Source organism: Phyllobates terribilis, unplaced genomic scaffold, assembly GCF_046119375.1.
Source record: "Phyllobates terribilis strain yellow unplaced genomic scaffold, ASM4611937v1 Scaffold_1__5_contigs__length_1240528914, whole genome shotgun sequence".
NCBI lineage: Eukaryota > Metazoa > Chordata > Amphibia > Anura > Dendrobatidae > Phyllobates > Phyllobates terribilis.
Window position 1 is genome coordinate 603524621 of NW_027362761.1, and position 22253 is coordinate 603546873.

The 22253-nt window shown below is 48.7% G+C and overlaps 2 protein-coding genes across 2 annotated transcripts in view; both read left to right on the forward strand.

The window, feature by feature from the left end:
• LOC141165211 (uncharacterized) overlaps positions 1-20105 on the forward strand; it is a 32191-nt gene extending 12086 nt beyond the window's left edge. The window contains exon 5 of the mRNA XM_073650843.1: positions 18980-20105. Within this exon, the coding sequence (XP_073506944.1) occupies positions 18980-20016 (1037 nt within the window). The 3' untranslated portion in view covers positions 20017-20105. The remainder of the gene's footprint in view (positions 1-18979) is intronic.
• Positions 1-22253, forward strand: part of LOC141151139 (uncharacterized) — a 108154-nt gene that overhangs the window by 16255 nt on the left and 69646 nt on the right. The window lies entirely within an intron of this gene.

Genomic DNA, 22253 nt, shown 5'->3' on the forward strand with positions numbered 1-22253 from the left:
AGATGCTCTCAGAGTGCAGCATTCCCACCTGCAGAGTAATGGATTCGGTGATAAGTTGGATGGGACGTGGTAAGAGGCCCCCATCCACGGCAGCGACAGATAAGGGTACAGCCAGAGGTTTGGTGGGAATGCGGTATTTTTCTACCAGGGACTGAGAAATGAGATTCCCGGCAGCTCCAGAGTCAAGTTGGGCTAGTTCAAAATAACGGTTCTCCCCGCAGATGATAGAGACTGACAGCAGCAGAGATGGACAGGGTTTATTCTTGTCTAGGACGACCTCTCTGAGCGATCCTAGACACAGGCGTTTCCCGACCTCTCCGGGCAGGTACGGATCCGGTGCTCCTTACTGCCACAGTAGAAGCAGCTCCCCTCGGCACGGCGTAAGTCTTGACGGGTTTTGACCATCTTGGTCTGGTCGACCTGCATAGGCTCAGGTGAGTGTGCCTGGGGAGTAACGGAGGGAGTGACGGGTTTCTGGAAGGTGGGGGCTAGACGTGGAAACCTCCTCTCACGGGTGACCTCTTTGGCGCGCTCCTGGAACCGGATGTCAATCCGGGTGGCAAGTGTTATTAAGTCGTCGAGAGTGGTAGGAATGTCCCGACCGGCGAGTTCATCTTTAATACGGCCGGACAGACCCTCCCAAAAGACAGACACCAGAGCGTCGTTATCCCAGGCCAGCTCCGAAGCAAGGGTACGGAACCGTATGGCATATTGGCCCACGGTGAGATTTCCTTGACGGAGGCGTAGCAGAGACGATGCGGATGAGGTCTTCCGTCCGGGTTCGTCGAAGACTTTCCGGAAAGCCGTGAGAAAGGCTGGCAAGTCGGACACCAGGGGGTCTCCTCTCTCCCATAGAGGATTTAGCCAAGCCAGAGCCTCCCCCGTGAGGTGGGACATGATAAAGGCCACTTTGGACCGGTCGGAGATAAACTGGTGGGACAAGAGTTCAAAGTGCAGGGTGCACTGGTTTATGAAGCCCCGAGCTTGAGCGGAGTCACCTCCGAAGCGAGGAGGTGCAGAAAGCCGGGATCCAGGACTGGATACCATGGTATTGGTGGGCAGCGGCGCTGCCGGATTGCGAGTCATGACACTAACGGTGGTTGCTGGTGGAGCAGTCAGAGTGTCCAGGCGAGAGTTGGCATTCCGCAGGTGACCCAGGATGGACTCCTGTTGGGACCTCTGACGGGACAGTTCATGACATAGGTCCGAGAGCGAGGGAGCTTGGGTGCCACCGGGTTCCATGGCCCGAGCAAACTGTAACGGGTCTGGGAGGCGGAACCTCTGAGCAACTATACAAGGGGGCGGTCCTTGTAAGGAAGCGGGTGGCGCCCAGGGAAGACGGGCAGGTAGTCACAGCAAGTGACAGGGACAGTCTCTGGGTAAACGGGCAAGTGGTCACGGCAAGTGACCGGGGCAGTCTCTGGGTAAACGGGCAGGTGGTCACGGCAAGTGACCGGGACAGTCTCTGGGTAAACGGGCAGGGAGTCACAGCAAGTGACCGGGACAGTCTCTTGACAGGCGGATGGTCACGGCAAGTGACGGCAGAGCCTCCAGGTAGGCTAGCAGGCTGGTAGCAGGTGGACGCTCCCAGGTGAGCGAGCAAGAGTCTGGACAGGCAGGTGATCACAGCACGTGACGGCAGAGCCTCCAGGTAGGCTAGCAGGCAGGTAGCAGATGAGCGCTCCCAGATGAGCGGGCAAGAGTCTCTGGGCAGGAAGGTGGTCACAGCACGTGACGGCGGAGCCTCCAGGTAGGCTAGCAGACAGGTAGCAGGTGAGCGCTCCCAGGTGAGCGGACAAGAGTCTCTGGTCAGGCAGGTGGTCACAGCACGTGACGGCGGAGCCTCCAGGTAGGCTAGCAGGCAGGTAGCAGATGTGCGCTCCCAGGTGAGCGGGCAGAAGGATCCATAGACAGACTGGCAGGGCAGGTAGGCAGACTGTCGGACCGCAGGAATAGTAGCAGGTAGACACGAGACTGGCAGGTATCAGACAGGAAACTGGCAGGTAACTGGAAACGGGACCTGAGGGCTGAAGCAGAGTGATGAACTGTGCTACAACATTGCTCGGGCACCTCCATTTTGGAGGAGGTGCCTTATATATGGTGAAGTCCTCCGGCCATTGGCCGGGGACTCCTTAGGACGGTGCGCGCGGCCCCTTTAAGAGAGGGGGAGCGCGCGCGCGCCCTAAGCACCGTGGCCGGGAAGGAGCACGCGCTGCCAGCAGAGCTGGAGGAGGACGCCGGGCACGGAGCGGAGAGGTGAGGGGAACAGCGTCCCTGCCTAGCAGGAGGCAGGGACGCTGACGCTACAGAAGATGATTCGCTCTCATGGTTGTTGTAGGAGAATTCGGCCCATGGCAGGAGATCCACCCAATCAGTATGGTGAGCGTTAACAAAGTGCCGGAGGTAGCTGGTAAGGATCTGGTTGATCCGCTCCACTTGACCATTGGACTGTGGATGATAAGCGGAGGAGAAATCCAGGGTGACATCCAGCAGCTTACACGTAGCTTGCCAGAAACTTGAGGTGAACTGAACCCCTCGATCCGACACGATGTGGAGGGGTAGGCCATGGAGACGGAAGATGTGGAGGAAGAAGTCCTTAGCTAGCACTGATGCAGACGGGAGACAAGGCAGAGGGATGAAGTGGGCCATTTTAGAAAAGCGGTCGGCGACCACCCAAATGACTGTACAACCGGCAGAGACATGGAGATCTGTAATAAAGTCCATAGCAATGTGTTGCCACGGAGCATCAGGTACGGGAAGAGGCAGGAGATGACCGGCTGGTACATGTCTGGGAACTTTGTTGCGGGCACAGGACGAACAGGCCGAGACGAAGTCCACCACATCCTTGCGCAGGGTGGGCCACCAGTAATGCCGGGCGATGAGCAGGAAGGTCTTCTTTTGGCCAGCATGGCCGGCTAGTTTAGATGAATGACCCCAGCGAAGAACCTTCTCACGATCCGGTACTGCTATAAACGTCTTACCGGGTGGAAGACGAGTCAGATCCAAGGGGGCCACATTCATCACTTTGGAGGGGTCGAAGATGTGCATAGGCTCCTCCTCTTGATCGGAGGACAGGAAGGATCGGGGCAAGGCATCGGCTTTGACATTCTTGTCCGCCTGGCGGAAGTGTAGGACGAAGTCGAAGCGGGCGAAGAACAAAGACCACCGGGCCTGGCGCGGGTTGAGTCTTTGGGCATTCTGGAGATATGCCAGGTTTTTGTGATCCGTATAGATGATCACCGGGTATAGAGCCCCTTCAAGCAGGTAACGCCATTCCTCTAGCGCCAATTTAACAGTTCTCGGTCTCCTATAGAGTAGTTGCGCTCAGAGGAGGAGAAGAGTTTGGAGAAGAAGCCGCAGGTTACCATTCTCCCGGAAGAAGACTTTTGGGTGAGCACCGCTTCGTCTCCGGAGGAGGAAGCATCAACCTCCAGGTAGAACTGTTTGTTGCTATCTGGACGGTGCAGCACTGGGGCAGAGGAGAAGGCTTCCTTTAAGGAAAGGAAGGCCTCCTCAGCTTCGGGCGACCATTCCTTGGGATCTGCTCCCTTACGGGTGAGCGCAGATATGGGAGCAGTCCGAGAAGAGAAGTGCGGGATGAAGAGACTATAGTAGTTGGCGAAGCCCAGGAATTGCTGAATCGCCTTCAACCTCTCTGGACGGGGCCACTTTAGGACAGCAGAGATCTTCTCAGGATCCATTCTTAGGCCTGTCTGGGAGATAACATAGCCCAGGAATGGAAGAGAGGTCTGCTCGAAGAGGCACTTCTCTTATTTTGCATAGAGGTGGTTCTGCCTGAGCCTAAGCAGGACCTGACGAACATCCCTCCGGTGTGTGGGAAGATCCCGAGAGAAGACCAAGATATCGTCCAGGTATACCACCACGCAGGAGTAAAGAAGGTCACGGAAGATGTCGTTGACCAATTCTTGGAAGACAGCGGGAGCATTGCAGAGACCGAAGGGCATCACACGGTACTCATAGTGACCGTCCCGTGTATTGAATGCCGTCTTCCACTCCTCTCCTTGACGGATTCGGACCAGGTTATACGCTCCACGAAGATCCAGCTTGGAAAAGATCCTGGCGCCCTTAAGGCGATCAAACAACTCGGAGATGAGCGGCAGGGGATATTTGTTTTTTACCGTGATCTGATTGAGTCCTCTATAATCAATACAGGGGCGTAGCAAACCATCCTTCTTCTTGACAAAGAAGAATCCGGCTCCTGCCGCGGAGGTAGATTTCCGGATGAATCCCCTAGCCAGATTCTCCTCAATGTACTCAGACATGGCTCGGGTTTCGGCCGCCGACAACAGGTAAATACGCCCACGGGGTGGAGTGGCGCCAGGTACCAGGTCGATCGGGCAATCATATGGCCTATGAGGTGGCAGTGTCTCTGCTTCCTTTTTACCGAAGACATCCGCGTAGGACCAGTAAGGAGCCGGTAGACCGGGTAAATTAGCTGGGGTAGGTGGTGGACGAGTCGGCGAACCGTAATCAGGCAGGTCCTATGGCAGTCCTGCCCCCACCGGAGTACTTCACCGGATTGCCAGTTCAGCACGGGTTCATGTGTCTGGAGCCAGGGTAGACCTAGCCATAGGGAGTGAGAGAGTCCGGACAGCACATGGAACGAGATTTTCTCCGAGTGCAGCATTCCCACCTGCAGGGTTAGGGGCTCAGTGATGAGCAGGATGGTCACCGGAAGGAGTCCTCCATCCACGGAGGCGACGGACAATGGTTCAGCCAGCGGTTTGGTGGGAATACGGTATCTCTCTACCAGGGACTGGGAAATGAGGTTTCCAGCAGCTCCAGAATCCAGATGAGCAATTTCAAGGAGACGGTTCTCTCCCCAGGAGATAGAGGCAGACAAAGTCAGGGATGGAGAGGGCTTACTTTTGCCTAGGACGACCTCTCCGAGCGGTCCTAGACACTGAAGTTTCCCGGCCTCTCCGGGCAGGAACGGATCAGGTGCTCTTTACTGCCACAATAGAAACAGCTCCCCTCGGCTCGACGTGACTCTTGGCGAGATTTGACCATCTTGGTCTGGTCGATCTGCATGGGTTCTGGCGAGTGCGCCCGGGGAGTGACTAGTTGAGAGGCAGGTCTCTGGAAAGTAGGAGCGAGGCGGGGGAACTTTCTCTCCCGAGTGGTCTCTTTGGTGCGTTCTTGGAACCGGATGTCAATCCGGGTAGCGAGTGACACCAGGTCATCCAGGGTGGTAGGAATGTCCCGACCGGCTAGCTCATCCTTAATCCTCCCAGAAGACGGACACCAGAGCCTCGTTATCCCAGGCAAGCTCAGAAGAGAGGGTATGGAACCGTATGGCATATTGGCCCACGGTGAGACTCCCTTGGCGGAGACGTAGCAGAGAGGAGGCTGAAGAGGATTTTCGTCCTGGCTCATCGAAGACTCTCCGGAAAGCCGCGAGGAAAGACGATAGGTCGGACACCAGGGGGTCCCCTCTCTCCCACAGGGGATTTAGCCATGCCAGTGCTTCCCCAGTGAGATGGGACATGATGAATGTCACCTTAGCCCGGTCGGAGATGAACTGATGTGCCAAGAGTTCAAAGTGCAGGGTGCACTGGTTTATGAAACCCCGAGCTAGAGCGGGGTCGCCTCCAAAACGAGGAGGTGTAGAAAGCCGGGGGCCTGGGTTGGATGCTGTGGTATTGGTGGGCAGCGGCGCTGCCGGAGCGGGTGTTGCTCGACTAGGGGCGGACACAGGTGGTACGAACAGCGTGTCCAGGTGAGTGTTGACAGACCGCAGGTAGGTCAGGATGGTTTCCTGTTGGGATCTCTGATGAGAAACCTCCTGGTACAGGCCAGCAAGCGAAGGAGCCTGGGGGCCACCAGGTTCCATGGCTGGAGCAAACTGTTACGGATCCGGGTGGTGGAACCTCTGTGCTGCGGTGCAAGGAGGGACCCAGAGGGGCGTGACTAAGTATCAACTCAGACCGACCCTGGTCGTACGGCAGCTAACGACTCCGTGACCAGGGAGGGACCGAGCAGAGGGACCAGGTGCTACTCTCGGGACGACCTTGTAAGAGAGCAGGTGGCTCCCACGGGTCAGCAGACTGGGACTGACCGGAATAGCGGATGGACACAACAGGCAGGCAGGAGTCTCTGGATAGTTGACAGGTGGTCACGGCACGTGACGGCAGAGCAGGTTGAAGTCTCTAGGTAACAGACAGGTGGTCACGGCAAGTGACAGCAGGAGCCTCCAGGTAGGCTGCGGCAAGTGACGGCCAAGCAGGCTGAAGTCTCTAGGTTAGCAGGCGGGTGGTCACAGCAAGTGACAGCAGGAGCCTCCAGGTAGGCTTTCAGGTAACAGGCAGGTAACAGGCGAGTGCTCCCAGGTGAGCGGGCTAGCAGGCACGGCAGGTAGCAGGCAGGTAACTGGCAGGTGCTTCCTGGTAAGCAGGCGGACTTGCCCATAGACAGACTGGCGGGTAGAACGGAAGGCAGACTGTCGGGCTGGAGAGTAGTCAGGCTGGCGGACTGGAACAGTAGTCAGGCTGGCAACTAGACCTGAGGGCTGAAGCAGAGGTAAGTATACTGTGCATCAACTTTTGCTCGGGCACCTCCATTTTGGAGGAGGTGCCTTATATATGGGAGGACCCTCGGCTATTGGCCGGGGACTCCTTAGGACGGCGCGCGCGGCCCCTTTAAGAGAGAGGGAGCGCGCGCGCCCTAAGCACAGTGCCCGGGAAGCTGCGCGCGCCGGCAGCAGCAGGAAGAGGAGCGCAGGAGGACGCCACGCGGGGAGTGGGTAGGTGAGAGGGACGGCATCTCTGCCTGGCAGGGGGCAGAGACGCCGATGCTACACAAACCTCATACTCCATGATTTACCCTGCGAAACTTAGAGTGGCGGCTCTGGGAGAGACTTTCTTTATTGAACATCTGAAAGACGCACTCCGCTGGATTGATCTGAATGAGCCGAGGATCCATCAAAATCAGTAACTTGGAACCTAGATAATTAAAGATATATACGATCGGAGTTTCCCGATTGACTGTTGGGGTCATATCCTTTACTGCCTAGCCCACCGCCCAGTGGACACAACTATCCTGAGCTATATCTGAATATTGCAGGCCCCCAGGAAGTGTTTAACCCTTTTCGTTTTAGGTTGATTGTTCGCTTGCCTTGTATATGGCTACAGGATGGACTGGTGGCTTTCTTCATTCGCTTGCCTTGTATATGGCTACAGGATGGACTGGTGACTTTCTTCATCCAGATTGAACGGATGGATTAATGTTTACTTGTTTAAATGTTTTTGTGGGGTTTTTGTTTCTATAACTTGTTGTCTGCCTCTGCAAATACTAGCGGTCAAGCCAACTAAGTGGAAATACTGTAAAGAGGGTTATAAAAGGGAGGAGAAAGGCGAGATGCCTTACAAGTCACCTGTATTTTTCAATCCCTTATAACTATATATAATGGCTGATAAAGTAAAATTCCTTTCATGGAATGTCAGAGGTCTGGGGGACTCCTTAAAGAGAGCGGCGGTCATGGAGTATATCCGGGATCACCTGCCTGCAGTGGTGCCATCCTTAAGGCTGCTCGGGTCAGAGGTCTGGGGGACTCGTTAACCCCTTAACAACATCTGACGTACTAATACGCATCTGTGCCCTGGGACTTAAGAGCCAGACCCGTATTAGTACGTCATCGCGATCGCGCGCGCACACAGGCTGTGCGGGCGCGATCGCCGTCGGGTGTCAGCTGATTGTCACAGCTGACACCCGATACTATGTGCAGGGAGCGGTCCTGCACCGCTCCCAGCACATTAACCCCGTCGATCGCAGCCAATCGCAGCATTGCGGGGGCAAGGGGAGGTGATCGCAGATACTCACCTCCTCTTCCGGCTTCCAGCGCTGTCTGCAAAGGCTTCCCGGGTGTTGCCATGATGACCCGATGTCGTCATGACAACATCCGGGTCACCAGACAGCAGGAAGATTGTTTGGACATGCGCAGTGCATCTCCAAACAATCTTCTCACTGTGCAGCGCTGATAACCTGTATGACACAGGGATGGTGCTGCATTCCTGTGCCATGCAGGCGATCAGAGAAAAAAAAGTGAAAGTCCCATAGTGGGACAAAGTAATAAAGTATAAAAACTGTCAGTAAGTGAAAAAAAAAAAAAAAAAAAATTGCAAAAAAATAAAATAATCCACCAAAAATAAAAATATAATGTACCCATCAATAAATATTATTATAAAAAAAAACTAAAAAAAAACAATAAAAGTACACATATTTGGTATCGCCGCGTCCGGAACAACCTGACCTATAAAACTGTCCCACTAGTTAACCCCTTCAGTGAACACAGTTAAAAAAAAAAAAAAAAAAACGAAGCAAAAAACAATGCTTTATCATCATACCGCCAAATAAAAAATGGAATAACACGCGATCAAAAAGACGAATATAAATAACTATGGTACCGCTGAAAACGTCATCTCGTCCCGAAAAAACAAGCCGTCATACAGCTCCATCAGCCGAAAAATAAAAAAGTTATAGCTCTCAGAATAAAGCGATGCTAAAAAATATTTTTTTCTATAAAATTGCTTTTATTATGTAAAAGTGCAAAACATAGAAAAACGATATAAATGTGGTACCGCTGTAAACGTACTGACCCGAAGAATAAAGCTGCCTTATCACTTTTACCACACGCGGAACAGAATAAAAAAAAAAAAAAACAATTCCTGAATTGTTGGTTTTTGTTTATTCTGCCTCCCAAAAATCGGAATAGAAAGCGATCAAAAAATGTCACGTGCCTGAAAATGGCACCAATAACAACGTCAACTCATCCCGCAAAAAACGAGCCGTCACATGACTGTCTGCCAAAATCTGGAAAAATTATAGCTCTCAAAATATGGCGATGCAAAAACTAGATTTTACAAAAAATGCGTCTTTTTGGTATTGCTGTAATCACACCGACCCGAAGAATAAAGTCGTCTAATCACTTATACCGCACGAGGAACGGCGTCAAAAATAAACTCTTGGGCTAGGGTTAGGGCTGGGTTTGGGGTTAGGGTTGTGCTACGGTTAGGGTTGTGCTACGGTTAGGGTTGTGCTACGGTTAGGGCTGGGGTTGGGGTTAGGGTTGGGGTTAGCGTTCTGATGGGGTTGGGATTTTTTTCAAAAGTAAGAAAAAAGATGACGATATGGCGACTAGTGTTGAGCGCAAGTGCTCGCTACTTGAGTTTGCATCGGGTGCTCTGGTATGCATTGAGTATCGTGGCTATTTGAGTGACATGCTCGAGTCTCTGTCCCATATGCTTCGCGGCCAAAAAAACTTTACGGGGATTGCCTGCCATGCATGAGCGATCCCCGCATGTTTTTTTTTGGGTGTCTAATAACCGTGAAACATGCGGAGCAGGGACTCGAGCATGTCACTCGAGCACACGCTGTACATGGTGCATACCTGAGTACCCGATGCAAACTCAAGTAGCGAGCAAGACTAATGACAGCTTATTCAATATGATGACCTAATGTAAACAAATTCTGTGTCGTACCTCTGGGTTCAAAATGTTCACTATACACCTTAATAAAATCCTTGAGGGGTATAGTTTCCAAAATGGGGTCACTTGTGGGGGAGCTCCACTGTTTAGGCACATCACGGGCTCTCCAAACGCGACATGGTGTCCGCTAACAAATTGAATGGAAAATCGGCTCAAATTGTTAGCGGACGCCATGTTGCGTTTGGAGAGCTACTGCGTGCACAAACATTGGAGCTCCCACACAAGTGACCCCATTTTGGAAACTAGACCCCCAAGGCACCTATCTAGATGCATAGTGAGCACTTGGAACCCCAAACTTTTTCATATTTATGAATCAATTTGTGAAACACCTGGGGGTTCCAAGTGCTCACTATGCATCTAGATAGGTGCCTTGGGGGGTCTAGTTTCCAAAATGGGGTCACTTGTGGGGGAGCTCCAATGTTTGGGCACACAGGGGCTCTCCAAACACAACATGGCGTCCGCTGATTATTCAAGCAAATTTTACAATCAAAAAGTCAAATGGCGCTTCTTCCCTTCCGAGCCCTGCCGTGCGCCCAAACAGTGTTTTTTCCCCACATATTGGGTATCTGCGTGCCCAGGGGAAATTGCACAACAAATTTTGGGGTCCATTTTTTCTTGTTACCTCTGTGAAAATAAAAAAAATTGGGTCTAAAGTAACATTTTTGTGAAAAAAGTTAAATGTTCATTTTTTTCTTCCACATTCAAAAAATTCCTGTGAAGCACCTGAAGGGTTAATAAAATTCTTGAATGTGGTTTTGAGCACCTTGAGGGGTGCAGTTTTTAGAATGGTGTCACTTTTGGGTATTTTCTGTCATAAAGACCTCTCAAAGTGACTTCAAATGTGATGTGGTCCCTAAAAAAATGGTTTTGTAAATTTTGTTGGAAAGATGAGAAATCGCTGGTCAACTTTTAACCCTTATAGCTCCCTAACAAAAAAAAATTTTGGTTCCAAAATTGTGCTGATGTAAAGTAGACATGTGGGAAATGTTATTTATTAACTCTTTTGTGTGACATATCTCTCTGATTTAAGGGCATAAAAATTCAAATTTTGAAAATTGCAAAATTTTCAAAATTTTCGCCAAATTTCCGTTTTTTTCACAAATAAATGCAAGTGATATCGAAGAAATTTTACCACAATCATGAAGTACAATATGTCACGAAAAAACAACAATCTCAGAATCAGGGGGATCCGTTGAAGCGTTCCAGAGTAATTACCTCATAAAGTGACAGTGGTCAGAATTGTAAAAATTGGCCTGGTCATTAACGTGCAAACCACCCTCGGGGCTTAAGGGGTTAAAGAGAGCGGCGGTCATGGAGTATAACTGGGGTCACCTGCCTGCAGTGGTGCCATCCTTAAGGCTGCCCGGGTCAGAGGTCTGGGGGACTCCTTAAAGAGAGCGGCGGTCATGGAGTATATCCGGGATCACCTGCCTGCAGTGGTGCCATCCTTAAGGCTGCTCGGGTCAGAGGTCTGGGGGACTCCTTAAAGAGAGCGGCGGTCATGGAGCATATCCGGGATCACCTGCCTGCAGTGGTGCCATCCTTAAGGCTGCCCGGGTCAGAGGTCTGGGGGACTCCTTAAAGAGAGCGCCGGTCATGGAGTATACCTGGGGTCACCTGCCTGCAGTGGTGCCATCCTTAAGGCTGCCCGGGTCAGAGGTCTGGGGGACTCCTTAAAGAGAGCGGCGGTCATGGAGTATACCTGGGGTCACCTGCCTGCAGTGGTGCCATCCTTAAGGCTGCCCGGGTCAGAGGTCTGGGGGACTCCTTAAAGAGAGCGGCGGTCATGGAGTATACCTGGGGTCACCTGCCTGCAGTGGTGCCATCCTTAAGGCTGCCTGGGTCAGGGGTCTGGGGGACTCCTTAAACAGAGCGGTGGTCATGGACTATATCCGGGATCATCTGCCTGCAGTGGTGTCTGCAGCAAACGCCCTTTGAGAAAAACAGTGTTGTGGGCATGAAATACTCATGGATTGGCCACAGCTTCCACTCTGCCTTCTCCACATACTCTAGGGGGGTCAGCATCCTAGTACATAGGACTATCCCTTTTGAATTAATTGATTCCAAGATAGATGGAGAAGGCAGATTTGGGGGGATCCACTGTAAAAATATTTACAAAAGAAATTCTACTTGTGGTCGTCTATGTTCCTCCTCCATATAACAACATTAGTCTGAAAAATATTGCTTCACTAATGAATAAGAGACCGGGAGTTCCAGTCCTTTGTATGGGAGATTTCAATAATGTTGTTCATCCATATTGGGATAGATATAAATCAGATACTGCTACAAAAACTGCCCCATAACTAAGTTTGGAGAAATACTATCAGAACTATCATTAGTGGACAAATGGCGTCTCACGTATCCTAACACTAGACAGTTTTCTTGCTATTCTAAGACACATAAAACATTATGGCGTATAGATCTGGTATTGAGCACAGAACATATTTCCCCCTTGGTAAGAACAGTGGACTATCTGCCCAGACGCTATCAGGTCATTCACCCTCGCTGACTACTCTCTGTTTGTTACCCAGGCCGCTGGATTCTCTGACTATATCGGCCATGAATCCCTTCTGGCTTCAAATTATAGATATTACACGGATCACATCGACCCTAAAACATTATTTTACGGAAAATGACAAACGAGTGTCGCAAACACATTATGGGATGCCATGAAAGCGGCTTACGAGGAGTCTTAATACAGGCCATTAACAGATCCAAAACTAAGACAAAACAGTTTGGGGAGTTTTTACGGGATAGAGTTAGATCTACAGAAGAGAAATTTGTAGTAACCGTGTAAAAGAGGACCTGATGGAGTGGGGAGAGGCACAAGAAGCATATACCACACATATTAGGAAAAAAGCTAAAAACAAACGCATGTTTTACCCAGACACACTTGTTCGAGGAGGGTGAGAAGGCAGGAGACTTATTGGCCGTGATGGCAAGAGCCCAGACGGGGAGGTCTTTTATTGGTGCTGAAGGACTGGGAAGGAGCGGTAGTAAACCAGACTGACCAGATCTCAAACACTCTGCTAGAATTTTATAAAGATCTATATACACCCAAACTGCAATTTAATAGAGAACAAATCTTATCTTACTTGAGGGAAATCAAACGACCGACATTCAGCGGTAAAGATCAAGAATTATTAAACAGACCACTACAGCTGGAGGAGGTACAAATGGCAGGAGCCTCTATGGCTAATAACAAATCGCCAGGACTAGACCGGCTTCCCATAGAAATATATAAGAAAATATAATAATTCTACTTCCCCACTTACTGGCTACCTTTGAAGAGACGGTGAGGGGGTAAAACCCTACCCCATTCAATGCAAGATGCGGTGATAGTAGTCATACCTAAGCCAGGTAAAGACCCTTTAATCCCTGACTCATACAGACCCATATCTTTATTGTCAACTGACGTTAAAATCATTTAGAAGGTTCTGGCGTCTAGATTGAATACAATAATTTCTACAGTAATTCATACCAACCAGTCAGGCTTCATGCCGGCTAGATCCACAGCTGTTAATATCCGGAGATTATTTCTTAATCTTCAGTTGCCGGTGGATGGTGATGGGGACAGGGCTGTATGTTCTCTGGACGCCGCTAAGGCGTTCGATTCTGTTGAGTGGGAATATTTATGGGCGGTGTTGGAAAAGTTTGGTATAGGACATAGTTTTATTTCATGGGTTAAATTGCTGTTTGGTAAGCCGGTGGCTAGAATACGGGTAAATGGACACCTCTCCCCGGCTTTTGGACTGAGTAGAGGTACGAGGCAGGGGTGCCCATTGTCCCCCCTGCTCTTTGAACTGGTCATTGAACCCCTGGCATCGGTTATCAGGGAACATCCAGGAATAGTTGGGTTTCGTAGAGGGATCAGTGAAGAGAAGGTCGTGTTATACGCTGATGACACTTTATTATTTCTGGCTAAAACTTCTGAGTCCCTTCCTATAGCAATGGAAACGATAGAAACATTTGGAAAATACTCCGGTCTGAAGATAAACTGGAGCAAATCAGTCATACTTCCATTTGATAATACAGATGAGAATGCTTCCCACTACATTAACTCGGGTTCACAATTGGTGTCGGAGTTTAAATATTTAGGCATCAATATATCGGCAAAAATAAATGATTATGAGAAGTTGAACCTTGACCCAGTCTTGATTAAATTTAGAGGTAAACTAGGCGCCTGGTCTAAGTTACCGTTGTCGGTGGTGGGCCGTGCTAACCTGGTCACAATGACCCGGATGCCACAACTGCTGTATGTTCTACACAACTCCCCAATATGGATAAGTCAGAGGCTTTTCTTTAAAGTCAGTCAGGAGTTTAGAGAATTAATATGGGGCAAACAGACTCCGAGAATTAAACTGAAAACCTTGCAAAGAAACAAAACAATGGGACGGCTTGCAGTTCCTAACCCATGGGTATATTATGTGGCATCTCGGCTTCAACCTATCCGGGGATAGGACGACCCTGGGGGAGGGGGAGCTCAGCATATGGGGAGATGGGACGACCCTGGGGGAGGTGGAGCTCAGCGTATGTGGAGATGGGACGACCCTGGGGGAGGGGGGGGCTCAGCGTATGTGGAGATGGGACGACCCTGGGGGAGGGGGATCTCAGCGTATGTGGGGATGGGACGACCCTGGGGGAGGGGGGGCTCAGCGTATGTGGAGATGGGACGACCCTGGGGGAGGGGGAGCTCAGCGTATGTGGAGATGGGACGACCCTGGGGAAGGGGGGGCTCAGCGTATGTGGGGATGGGACGACCCTGGGGGAGGGGAGGCTCAGCGTATGTGGGGGTAGAACGACCCTGGGGGAGGGGGGGCCTCAGCGTATGTGGGGATGGGACGACCCTGAGGGAGGGGGGGGCTCAGCGTATGTGGGGATGGGACGACCCTGGGGGAGGGGGGGCTCAGCGTATGTGGGGGTAGGACGACCCTGGGGGAGGGGGGGCTCAGCGTATGTGGGGATGGGTCGACCCTGGGGGAGGGGGAGCTCAGCGTATGTGGAGATGGGACAACCCGGGGGGGGGGGGGGGGCTCAGCGTATGTGGAGATGGGACGACCCTGGGGGAGGGGGGGCTCAGCATATGTGGGGATGGGACGACCCTGGGGGAGGGGGGGCTCAGCATATGTGGGGATGGGACGACCCTGGGGGAGGGGGAGCTCAGCGTATGTGGAGATGGGACGACCCTGGGGGAGGGGGTTCAGCGTATGTTGCTACAGCATTATTTCCAATCAGATAAACTCTATGAGGTATTGGAGACGCATAAGTTTGAGACACTTGGAGGCAAAATACCGACTATGCTGTTATGTCACAAACTTTGGGGGACGGTGAAAGAATTACAAGGAACAGAAGGTGTTTCACAATTTTCTTCATTATGGAACACTCCATGGCTTCCAAATCTACAGCAACTGGTGGGATTTAACTCTTGGAGCTCCAAGGTTTAAACAGACTTAATCAAGTGCTGATAGGTGATGTGATTAAGGAATTCTCACAGCTACAAAACGAATATGAGTTACCTCCCTCTGAATTCTATAGATACTTACAATTTAGGCACGCATATCGGGGGGAAGGCATTGTTCTGGAAGGAGGGGTACCCCAAAACTCAATAATACAGAGAATAGCTAATCTACACAGTTCTCGTGGACTGATCTCATTACTTTATAACATTATATTGACAAACCAGCAAACGCGATGAAAAGAGAAATGGGAGAGTGTAATGGGACCATAGAGGAAAATCATTGGTCAGATCTACTGGAAAGAGTTCCACAGTTGTCTTTAAGTGAATCCCATAGACTGTCCCATATATATGTGATACACCGGGTATACTGGACGCCTCAATTCTTATTAAACATCGGATTTCGTTCAAGTCCCCACTGTCCTAGATGCAAAACTACCATAGCAGACCTGCTTCATATGATGTGGAACGGTCCTAACCTGGTGTCCTTCTGGAAGAGTGTTGTAGCAATGATTAACAGGGTTTATTCAATTGACGTAGAGCTTTCACCATTAGTATGTATACTGGGATATGTTGAAGATCTGACTATTGATGAGTTCGGCAAAATTGCGGCGGCACGTATGTTATATATGGCAAGAAAATTGATAGCAGATCAGGAGCCCATGATATCAGAATGATAAAGGTAACGGGCTAGTAAACTTATACTAAAGGCATATACCTAAAAGGAGATGCTGTCTGTAAATGTGACAAGATCTGGGGTCTATGGATTGATGGCTCTGGTCTGACATCTAGAGACCTGAGGGGCTTTCGCTTGCTTTGAGTTACGTTTATTCGATGCCTCAAATGAAACATTTGAAAACTAATATAAATGTTATTATCACTTCCACCGGTTATATGTAATTGGACGGAGTATTGTTACTATCTTCAGATGTCTCTTCATCTAATTCTGCTGGTTTTGCGGAGCCGATGTCGGTGCATCTTATATTCCATTGATAATGACAAACCGGTGCTGATGTATCAGACGGTTAGGCGCGTCCACAGACGTCATCACTGAGAAGAAACCCGCATGGATTCCGGAACAGTGTGTCAGCGCAGCCTGAATGCTCTCAACAAACTGCAGACTGGCATCTAAACATTTAATGTCTCCACATAATAGACAGATTTCATCTTTACGTGTTATGGGTATAGAAGGAATTATTAAATCTACCCGGGGCGGCGATCGTATGAGACGACTGTGCACCACAGAAGCCTTCTGGAGTTACAGTTTGGGCTCGTGTGTTCCCCGGTCTGAACCTGCGCAGAGAGGTAATGCTTCACTGCTCAATAATCCAGAGAGGTAATGCTTCACTGCTCAATAATCCAGAGAGGTAATGCTTCACTACTCAATAATCCAGAGAGGTAATGCTTCACTACTCAATAATCCAGAGAGGTAATGCTTCACTGCTCAATAATCCAGAGAGGTAATGCTTCACTGCTCAATAATCCAGAGAGGTAATGCTTCACTACTCAATAATCCAGAGAGGTAATGCTTCACTACTCAATAATCCAGAGAGGTAATGCTTCACTGCTCAATAATCCAGAGAGGTAATGCTTCACTACTCAATAATCCAGAGAGGTAATGCTTCACTACTCAATAATCCAGAGAGGTAATGCTTCACTACTCAATAATCCAGAGAGGTAATGCTTCACTACTCAATAATCCAGAGAGGTAATGCTTCACTACTCAATAATCCAGAGAGGTAATGCTTCACTGCTCAATAATCCAGAGAGGTAATGCTTCACTACTCAATAATCCAGAGAGGTAATGCTTCACTACTCAATAACCCAGAGAGGTAATGCTTCACTACTCAATAATCCAGAGAGGTAATGCTTCACTACTCAATAATCCAGAGAGGTAATGCTTCACTACTCAATAATCCAGAGAGGTAATGCTTCACTGCTCAATAATCCAGAGAGGAAATGCTTTACTACTCAATAATCCAGAGAGGTAATGCTTCACTACTCAATAATCCAGAGAGGTAATGCTTCACTGCTCAATAATCCAGAGAGGTAATGCTTCACTGCTCAATAATCCAGAGAGGTAATGCTTCACTACTCAATAATCCAGAGAGGTAATGCTTCACTGCTCAATAATCCAGAGAGGTAATGCTTCACTACTCAATAATCCAGAGAGGTAATGCTTCACTGCTCAATAATCCAGTGAGGTAATGCTTCACTACTCAATAATCCAGAGAGGTAATGCTTCACTACTAAATAATCCAGAGAGGTAATGCTTCACTACTCAATAATCCAGAGAGGTAATGCTTCACTACTCAATAATCCAGAGAGGTAATCCTTCACTGCTCAATAATCCAGAGAGGTAATGCTTCACTACTCAATAATCCAGAGAGGTAATGCTTCACTACTCAATAATCCAGAGAGGTAATGCTTCACTACTCAATAATCCAGAGAGGTAATCCTTCACTGCTCAATAATCCAGAGAGGTAATGCTTCACTACTCAATAATCCAGAGAGGTATACATCTCTCCTCTTTATGTTTCTTCTTAGATGGGGTTTTTGGATGTTTTTTTATACTAATTCCCATTTTTCATTGTATATTTGTTTTTCACTTTTTGTATTTGCACTTATTCTCTATGTGCCGCTGCATAATTATGTTTTCTTCTGGCAGCGATGTCGGTTCATATTTTGATAATGGCAAGCACGGTGGCTCAGTGGTTAGCACTGTATGGTGGCTCAGTGGTTAGCACTGTATGGTGGCTCAGTGGTTAGCACTGCACGGTGGCTCAGTGGATAGCATTGCACGGTGGCTCAGTGGTTAGCACTGCACGGTGGCTCAGTGGTTAGCACTGTATGGTGGCTCAGTGGTTAGCACTGCACGGTGGCTCAGTGGATAGCATTGCACGGTGGCTCAGTGGTTAGCACTGCACGGTGGCTCAGTGGTTAGCACTGCACGGTGGCTCAGTGGTTAGCACTGTATGGTGGCTCAGTGGTTAGCACTGCAGCCTTACAGCACTGGGGTCCTGGGTTCAAATCCCACCAAGGACAACATCTGCAAGGAGTTTGTATGTTCTCCCCGTGTTTGTGTGGGTTTCCTCCGGGTTCTCTGGTTTCCTCCCACACTCCAAAGACACACTTATAGGGAATTTAGATTGTGAGCCCCAATGGGGACAGTGCCCATAAGGTCTGGAAAGCGCTGTCGAATTAGTGGTGCTATATAAGTGAGCAAAATAAATAAAAAATGTGAACTAATTATTTCACCAGTCTGCAATTTTTTTAGATCATTCAGGATGCGCTGACACACTGTTCCGGAATCCATGCTGATTTCTTTTCAGTGATGAGGTCTGTGGACATGGCTAACCATCTGATTAAATCAGCACTGGTTTGTAATTATTAATGGAATTTAAGATGCACCGACACACTGTTCCAGAAGCTGTGACAAAGAACGCCAGATCGTTAAAAACGCGTAGCACTGTCCACCTACCCCCCATACCCTTTCCTCATGGGTGTAATTTTTAACATGGACTAATTAAAAGCATCTTTTTCCTTGGAGCTGGATACCACATCTTCTGTGACATCATTACTGAGGCCGGAGCTCCACTGCTCCTGGATGTGCGGCCGCCTTTGTGATTAGTCAATCTCATTTATATATGATACTGAAATATTAAAAAGTAATTTTTAATTGCGTGGAAACTTTTCTACACTGACGACATGATGGGAAGCTTGAGACAGTGAAATGTCACAGGTGGTACATTAAGGGGGTAAATCCTGATGACAGGTTCCCTTTAAGAACTGTCTATTTGCTGTCTAGTCTCTGCCACCCCTGACTTGTGCCAATGTCACCAGATTATAAGTGTTATTCACTTTACCCGTCATTGTGTTAATGTTATGGCATGTAGTTGTCTTCCTTATTACCGGTACTTTCACTGACGAGGGTCTTCATTGTGAGATCCATAAAATACATTGAGAAATCTCTTTTGTGTTGAAGAAAAAATCACATCTAATCTGTCTTTCCTCCTTATAGGAAATCCTTGTGAGAATAACGGTTCATCACTAAATTGTAAAAAAGAAGATATCAGGAAGCACTCTAATGGAGGAAACCTCATCACCCTTCCTGCACCTCCTGGACTTCACAGCACTTCACCTTCTTATAATCCTCCTAATCATGAGGAATCATCTCCTGATCAATCTCACATTGTTACCACTATTCCAGGTGACACAGTGGATATAAGATTTCAGTGTGACAAGCAACTTACTAAAAGCTCAGCTCAGACACAAAGAAAGCACAAAGGAGAGAAGCCATACTCCTGTTCAGAATGTGGGAAATGCTTTATATATAAATCAGAACTTGTTAACCATCAGAGAATTCATACAGGAGAGAAGCCATTTGCATGTTCAGAATGTGGGAAATGTTTTGGAAGTAAATCACAGCTTGTTAAACATCAAAGAATTCACACAGGAGAAAAACCTTTTTCATGTTCAGAATGTGGAAGGTGCTTTACAAATAAATCACAGCTTGTTACACATCAGAGAACTCACACAGGGGAGAAGTCATATTCATGTTCACTATGTGAGAAGTCCTTCATAGTTAAAGAAAGTCTTATTATACATCAGAGAATTCATACAGGAGAGAAGCCGTATTCATGTTCAGAATGTGGGAAATGCTTTACAGGTAAATCAAATCTTGCAGCACATAAGAGAATTCATACAGGAGAGAAGCCATTTTCATGCTCAGAATGTGGAAGGTGCTTTACAAATAAATCACAGCTTGTTACACATCAGAAAATCCACACAGGAGAGAAGTCGTATTCATGTTCACTATGTGAGAAGTCCTTCGCAGTTAAAGGAAGTCTTATTAGACATCAGAGAATTCATACTGGAGAGAAGCCGTATTCATGTTCACTATGTGAGAAATGCTTTACATATAAATCAAGTCTTGTGAGCCACGAGAGAAGTCACACAGGAGAGAAGCCGTATTCATGTTCAGAATGTGGGAAATCTTTTATACAAAAATCATATCTTGTAAAACATGAGAAAAGTCATACAGGAAAGAAACTGTAGTTATGTTCACTGTGTTTAATAAATTTAATAAACATTACTCAGCATAAATAAGTACACCCCCTTTGATAAGTAAGATTGTATTTAATATCTCACTGAATACATTTCTAAAATTTTGCCAACACTGAATTTCATTGAACATTTTTTTTGTAATCAAAACATGAAAGTAAGGGTAATAATATAACTCTCATTACAAAATCTTCAGTTTAACTCAAATTAGTTGGTGCAAAAATGAGTACACCCCACATCAAAAGCTACTACATCTAGAATTTTGTATGGTCTCAATGATTTTTTAAGGACGGCACCAGCCTGGATGCTGGATGGAGTGATGACAACTTGTCTCTTCAGAATTCCCCATAGGTGTTTGGTTGGGTTCAGATCAGGAGACACTTGGCCACTGAATCACTGTCACCCTGTTCTTCAGAAATGTAACAGTGGCCTTAGATGTGTGTTTTGGATCATTGTCATGTTGGAGAAGTGCAGGTCTACCAATGGCACGGAGTGATGGCAGCATCTTTTCTTCCACTATAGAGTATAACGCTGATGCCGGCGCCCTCGCATGGTGTCTCCTTCTCCCTCCTTGTAAAGACGCTTTCTCACCGCTCCGGCCGTGGGCGTGGTTCCTGGCGCTCTCCTTGTCCTCTGTTCCTGTGACTGCTTTGCAGCTACCGGCGGCGTCTAGTACACGCGTGTTTCCCTGTTCTTAAAGGGGCAGCGTGCTCCTTATGCTAAATGCCTCAGCTGGTTGCTGAGAGGCATTTAGCATAACTAGTACACCTGCAAGATGGCTCCCAACCAATAGCTGGGAGGCATCTTGTATAAAAGACTCACTCTCCCCTTACTAAGGTGTACTGCTTGTGACTTGTGAGGTCCCCTGGTCTTGGTATGGCCAGGGTCCTGAGTCTGTAAACCCTTGGTCCCCCTGTGGCCAGAGTCCTGTACCTGAATCCCTGGTCCTAGAGTAGCCCGTGCCGAAAACCTCGTCCCCTGGTCCTGGAATGGCCAGTGTCTGAACCCTTATCCCCTGGTTCTGGAGTGGCCGGTACCTGTACCATCGTCCCTTGGTCCTGGAGAGATCATTGCCTGTACCCTTGTCCCCTGGTTCTGGAGAGACCAGTGCCGGTACACTCATCCCCTGGACCTGTAGAGGCCAGTGTCTGTACCCTCGTCCCGTAGCGGCCAGCGCCTGAACCCTCATCCCCTGGTTCCAGAGCGGCCAGTGCCTGTACCCTTGGTCCCGGAGCAGTCAGTGCCTGAACCCTTGTCAAATGGTCCTGGTTCGGCCAGAGCCCTGAACATTGTCCACTGGTCTTAGTGTGGCCATTCCTGTTCCTGAAGTCCCCTGGTCACAGTGCATCCAGTGTCTGAACATTCCCCTAAGTCTCCGTGTCAGTGATCCTGGACTGTATTTACTGAGTCTGAATGGAGCCGTAATCAGTGTCAGCTAAGCTGACCCCTTGGATCAGCAGCTACTGCCGGACACCACCCTGGAGTTGTACTTGGCAGCTACCTGCCGCAGAAGCCTGACCTCACCACTAGAGGCTCCAGTGAACACCAATGTAGCTGCTTAGTTGCGCCCCTCCAGGGTCGGCCCGGTGGATGCAGAAGTCCGCTTGAGCCACAAATGGGCGTAACAAAGCAGAACATATGTGAATAAATGATGTCATCAATGACCTGTAGCTCCCCGACACCAGCAGCGCTCATGCAGCCCCACATGAGGACACGGCCACCACCAGGTTTCTCTGTAGACACCATGCATTCTCATTGTATTCCTCACCTTTGAGACAGTTTTGAAGCCATCAGTTCCAAACACATTTATCTTGGTCTCATCACTCCAGAGTATAAAGTCCCAGGAGGCTTCATATGTTTCTGCATGTGTCCTGGCAGATTGTAGGGCGGCTTTTTTGTGTATGGGATTTAGGAGAGGCTTTCTATGTGGACAACACCCATGTCTGCCATTCCTCTATAGAAAAATATGTCTGCTTTCAGCTCATCTCTCAGTGCTTAGTGAGATCCATGGGAAGTGCTCGGAGGGAAAATCACAGTTGGGAAGGAATGGATGGAATTCATTAAATTAGTGATAATCCAGCACCTGTTCCCCCCTGACGAAGGCAAGCTAAGCCGAAACGCGTGTAGGGCAGAGCAGGAGCAAGGCTCTGTGTCCCCACTATAGTTGCTGTATGGGATCTTTCTATATCGTATAAATGGATGGGTGAATAACCTTATTGGCGAGCATTTAC